We start from the raw sequence: 6183 nt of genomic DNA, 5'->3' as shown, positions 1-6183 counted from the left end.
CACACACACACACACACACACACACACACACACACACACACACACACACCTTCAACCAGGAACAACCTGGCTGCTCTGAGGGAACGCTAAAGCTCCACGTTGTTGTTTGTGGACTGCAGCAAACAGCGACTGAAGCTGGCATCTGAATCCAGCTGCAGGAATTAAAACAAACTTCTTCTATCCGCGTTCCTGTCCACACCGGGACCATAAAGTTACCCCCCCACCCCCCCACGCTAAACACAATGAAAGCAGCTCTTCACCAGAGAAACATGAGACATACAAGCACCTCTGAGATTTGCTCCAGAGCAAAGCCCGCATCGCAGTAGCTCGGCCGCTGCAAATACTCCAAATCCAGCGGTGCGCAGCGGGCATAGTCCCCCCTGCTCCTGCGCGTTACCCGCGGCCGCTCGGGGTCTCCGCTTTCCTGCTCCGAGGGCGCATTAGCAGCCGAGGCCATGATGTGGAGGGGACTGCGAGGTGGTTGGCGTTTCCCACTTTATAGTATTCCCCCAAAAGCGCGCAGCGATATCCCGAGGCAGCCCGGCAGTTTGACTCTTGGAGATCTCCTCACAGCCGCGAAGAAGAAGAAGACGTGGGACTTCATACTCCTGTTGGAGACGGCGAGTCAAAGTCTGCGCCTTCCATCCCAACATTTCGTGCTCCGGAGGTCTCCGCCGCTTTCAACACTTTCACCCGAGTCTCTTAGAAGCCCAAAAAAAAAAAAAAAAAAAAAAAACCTTCCTAAACAAAACAAAGAAAAGCATGAGAGATGATCTGTACTGGAAGGCGAGCTACGCAGAGAGATTCCCATACACGAGTGCTCGGCGAGGGACGCTCGATGGTCGCAGCATTCTGCCGAGATCTATGTGGTCTTCCCCTGGGCCGCGCGTCACGGCCAACTCTGAGATTCAATAGAAGGGGAGGAAAAAGACCTCTACGTTTGGAGGCAGAGGAGGAGGAGGGGTGAGAAAACTTAGAAAAAAAGACTCCAGATCCCGCCTCTGGGGCTGTCAGATTTCAGGACTTTCTTGCATCTGATTGGTTCCAGAAGGGCAAAAATTACTCAGCAAACACGACTATTATTAGCTGCTTAGCAACAGCTCACTAAAGTAGAGAGACCACCCAGGCAGACACCTCGTGCGCGCATCCCGGACTCCAGGGGCGGAACTCTGTGAGCGGCCGGAGCGCGCCGGGTTGCGACAGCGCAGCGCTCCGGTTAGCAGAGAAAAATGAGCACAAATTAAGTTCTCAGTGCTCAACAATGTCACAAGCAAAGTTTAGGACTTTTGTTTTTGTCAAGGTGGACCTCAGTGCAACGGTTGGAGGAGAGGTCTTGGCCCCCCTTTGAAACAGCAGGCCTGCAGTTTACAGATTAATGTTATCCATTCATTAAAGTCGTCTTTTAAGTGATCACTTTTCACAAATAGTACCTTATCGGCTGTGACATCCATTTTAGGGCACCGAGTATGAAAAAAATAAAAGGTTATTGGATTTTTGGCCGATATCTGATATGCTGATATGTTAAAACGTATTTGGCCGATACACGATACCGATATTTTATATACTTTCCTTTGTCAGAACATAGCCCTCTTATTTAGGCTTATTTGCTACAAAAATTGTGTAACAGCTGTAAGAGCTGGTGACATATTCCGTAACAGCCATATGATATGCATAGCACTTTAACTTATATTAAATGAAAGTGTTAAATATTATTTATTAGCATTAGTCACTTGCGATGCTGTCTCACTTGTGGAGGCTTGTTCCAGGTTCCTAGCTGCAGAGTGGGATTCTCTGCACTACTGTGCATGAAGGACAGACTTTTTAAGTTTAAAGTTTTTGTTTATCCATTGTGCCGTAAGACTAATCATGCTAACATGGCTAACACGACGTCCAAATGTTTGTGGTAAAACTCACTCAAGCGCTATCGGCTATTAGCTTCTCAATGACATAAGAAATGACGGCTTGTAAGTCGGGTAAGGCTACGTCAGAAAAATATCTCTGACTGGGGACGATGTAGCGAGGCCCAACGTAGTCCAAAAATCTTCAGAATCTGACACCCTCACCATTGAAAAAAAAAACTTCCACACCGCTGACATTTTGAATTTTCCTCTCCTTTTTTTTTTTTTTTTCCTTTATTAAAGATTTTAATCAAACATTACAAACATCTGTTTGCCAGGGGTATAGATATTAGTGTAAAAAAGATAATATTCAAGTACAAAACATAAAAAACCATGAAATTATATTTACAATTTATACAGAGTTTAAATTCACATTAAGCTTTTCCAGAGTTGAGATGGTTTTCATTGCCTTTTGGTTTTCCAGTCCATTAATTGAGGTGATGTATTGAAGAAGTTCTTTGCTGAAATGGGTTATGTTTGGTTTGGAGTTGGACCATTTTTTCTTGTGAATGTGAAACTTTCCCAGGACTCTCCTCCGTGAGATCAGGTAGGCGCGCATGACGTCATCACGTTGTGCTGCCACTGCAGGCATCCTTGTCACTGGGTTGTCATACAAAAACAGTGCCTTTTACTGTATATCGGTGAGTTATTTTGATTGAATGGCCAATGTCCGATATTGAACTTTAACTCTAATATCGACCGATACCATTCTGATAATATTGTGCACCCCTAGTTAAAATCTTCCTTTAGACTAGGCTAATAGCTAGCCAAACAATTTTAATCATTTTTCAGGCTCAATTTTTAGCATGCGTACTATTAACTAAAAAACGTAGATGGAACAAGTGCCCCATTCAGGGCTGACTACGTACATTTTTTAAGCCCCGCCCTCCACTTGAACCAATCAGATGTTAACCTTGTAATTGTTACTTTTTTGTAGATCACATGGTCATAGTCAGTATTTTGTGATGCATTGTGGTAGTCTGATTACAGTATATATTTTTTCCTACTTCAGTTTTGTTGGCATACACTTGGTCTAAATATTGTTCACCTGTGTTTCAGCTGTGCTCTGCTGTTTGAGCTCTGGAAGTATTGCACGTTGAGGGCATTTATCAGATCATAAAGCAGGTGTACAGCACCAAAAGACTACATTTAAACGTTGACCTTGAAAACAAGAACTATGAATGTATTTGACCATTTAGTGCCCAGTTTTACGCATGTGCTAGTAAAAATGTCAGTCACTTAAAATGTTTTTCAGTTGCTGTTTCTTTGCTGATTCATGTAGCTCTTACCTTTTTTGCTATATGTTTAAATATGCATTTAGAAAATGTTTAAATATTATACTGTGATTCACAGTGTCACATTGGCATTACCAACAGTGGATAAAGCATCTCCGCTCCTTCCCATGGTTTGAAATTGAAGCCAAAATGGCCATTTTTGTGGGTGCTGTCATGTAGTATTTTCAGGATCAATGCTAGTACAATTGAGACATGGAGCAAAATATGTGTTTTATTTTATTTATTCATTTATTTATTAGTTCTGGTCTTCAATTTTTGTTTCCCTGAGTTCCTCTTTGCCATTTATTATTTTCCCTCAGCTCATCACATCTCCTTTGTGAACCAAGTAAACAAAAATCCTAATGACCTTCAGGCGGGATGGGAACGAGATTAATCTGCATGTGAATTTAGCTTGCTTGAACAGCATCTCTCACAGTTTAACTGTCCAGTTTTGAATTTATAAAGCTTCCCAGATGGGAGGCAGAACACCTTCATCTATACAGGAAGTGTAGTGGAAGAAGTCCAGTTGTTTTGTTTTTTTGTTATTTTTCATTTTTTGTTGAGTTTTGGTTTTTATGAGATTTGATTGGAGTTCCTAAAGGCTCTGGATGTTGTAGGGTTGTGTTGGCTTACACGACTATGCAATACTGCGTGGACATCGGGGGCAGTTCCCCTGGATTGGCAGACTGGGGTGGTGGTCCCCCTATTCAAAAAAGGGGCCCGTAGAGTGTGTTCCAACTACAGGGGGATCATGCTCTTAAGTCTCCCTGGTAAGGTCTATTTAGGGGTTCTGGAGAGGAGGGTCTGTCGGATAGTCGAACCTCGGATTCAGGAGGAGCAGTGCGGTTTTCATCCTGGTCGTGGAACACTGGACCAGCTCTACACTCTCAGCAGGGTCCTGGAGGGTGCGTGGGAGTTTGCCCAACCAGTCTACATGTGCTTTGTGGACTTGGAGAAGACATTCAACCGTGTCCCTCGGGGAGTCCTGTGGGGGGTACTCCAGGAGTATGGGGTACCAGGCCCTTTGATATGGGCTGTTAGGTCCCTGTACAACCTGTGTCAGAGCTTGGTCCACATTGCCGGCAGTAAGTCAGGCTTGTTCCCAGTGAGAGTTGGACTCTGCCAAGGTTGCCCTTTGTCACAATTCTGTTCATAACTTTTATGGACAGAATTTCTAGGTGTTGAGGGGATCCGTTTTGGTGGCCTTAGGATCGCTTCTCTGTTCTTTGCAGATGATGGTCCAATTGGCTTCATCAAGTCGTGATCTACAGCTTTCACTGGAGCGGTTCGCAGCCGAGTGTGACGCGGCCGGGATGAATATCAGTTCCTCCAAATCCAAGGCCATGGTATTGAGCCAGAAAAGGGTAGAGTGTCCTCTCTGGGTTGGGGAGGAGGTCCTGCCCCAGGTGGAGGAGTTCAAGTATCTCGGGGTCTTGTTCACGAATGAGGGAAAAATGGAGTGTGAGATCAATAGGCGGATAGGTGCAGCGTCGGCAGTGAAGCGGGCGCTGTATCGGTCTGTCGTGGTGAAGAGAGAGCTGAGTCAAAAGGCGAAGCTCTCAATTTACCGGTCGATCTACGTTCCTGCCCTCATCTATGGTCATGAGCTTTGGGTTGTGACCGAAAGAACGAGATCACGGATACAGGCGGCCGAAATGAGTTTTCTCCGCAGGGTGTCTGGGCTCTCCCTTAGAGATAGGGTGAGAAGTTCGGTCATCCAGGAGTGACTCAAGAGTAGGGCTGCTGCTTCTCCACATCGAGAGGAGCCAGTTGAGGTGGCTCGGGCATCTGTTTAGGATGCCTCCTGGACGCCTCCCTGGTGAGGTGTTCCGGGCACGTCCCACCGGGAGGAGACCCAGAGGAGTTTTTGATTTACTTGGGAACTGAGGATAGTAGTTACTGATGCTTTAAAAGAAAAGACTGGTCCATAGATGCATATTTTGGCATGCAACCCCCCCCCAAAAAAAAAAAAATCTGAAACATTTGTCCATTTGAATAACAAATTATCAACATTTTCCCATATCTCTGAGGTGAGTGTGAGTAAAAACTGTAGTATCCTTATGAAGATAAGAAATGTGTCTTCCACTTTGTGTAAAGGCGATTCAGACTATATTTATAGATTAATTATGGGCTGTGTTGAGCTAGATTTTTTTCCAGCTTACTTCTGTGCCATGCTGTGCAAGATTTGTGGTGAAAAACTACCTATGCTGTGTAATAATACCATTTCATTAGCGTCAGAAATGACTTGGGGGGGGGGGGGGGGGTGTATCTGAGTGGGAAATTGTTTTGCAAACAGACAAAAAAAAATGCTGAAATGCCCCCTAATGCACCTGAATTAAGCCAAGCTTTTCTCAAAACTTACTGGAAACAACAGTCGTAACTCCTGCCTTATATCTGTGCTACACATGTACATGTTGTCATGACAGTAACGCTGCAGGACTCCATTAAAGTGCCGTGGGTCATTCTGGAAAACGGTCCTCCCTGACGAATACTGTAGCGTAAAAGCTGTAAAAATATGCCAATAAAAATGCTGTGGGAGATTATACTGCAAGCATCTGTGTGAACTAATGAAACACATGTGCACATATGATGCCAAAACACTTCTGACTAAACACGAGGATCTTTTCTTTCCGTTTCATTTACAATTACGTGCAAACATGGATCAGATGGAGCAGCAAATACAGCAAATCAATCCAACAAATGACCTCTTGAAATTTTTTATTTTTTTAAATCGCAGTATGTTTTTGTTATTACCAATGGGTTCCTGTATTTCAGTGCTTAAATATTTATTTGATTATTTCTGTAATAGCAGAAAACAATGTAAAGGATGGTAGAAAAAAATGATGTAGAGCATAATAATGCTATATGCAGATTTTCTCCAGGGGATCTGCACAGAGGCAAACACACATTGTAAATTGTCTGAGAACTCCAAAAGAAATCAAGCACCACACATTGTAGATATTTGCACATTCCTTTAAAAGGTTTTTGAAAATGTCTAAAATCCTAGCTCT

General features: G+C 43.8%; 1 protein-coding gene across 1 annotated transcript in view; it reads right to left on the bottom strand.

The window, feature by feature from the left end:
• Window positions 1-904, bottom strand: part of ptch1 (patched 1) — a 32242-nt gene extending 31338 nt beyond the window's left edge. The window contains exon 1 of the mRNA XM_037680986.1: window positions 287-904. Within this exon, the coding sequence (XP_037536914.1) occupies window positions 287-457 (171 nt within the window). The 5' untranslated portion in view covers window positions 458-904. The remainder of the gene's footprint in view (window positions 1-286) is intronic.
• Window positions 905-6183: the final 5279 nt, after the last annotated feature.

The sequence above is a fragment of the Nematolebias whitei genome, chromosome 8, assembly GCF_014905685.2.
Source record: "Nematolebias whitei isolate Nwh7 chromosome 8, NemWhi1, whole genome shotgun sequence".
Classification (NCBI taxonomy): domain Eukaryota; kingdom Metazoa; phylum Chordata; class Actinopteri; order Cyprinodontiformes; family Rivulidae; genus Nematolebias; species Nematolebias whitei.
Note: the sequence above shows the minus strand (reverse complement) of the source record. Positions and strands in the feature narration are given on the sequence as shown.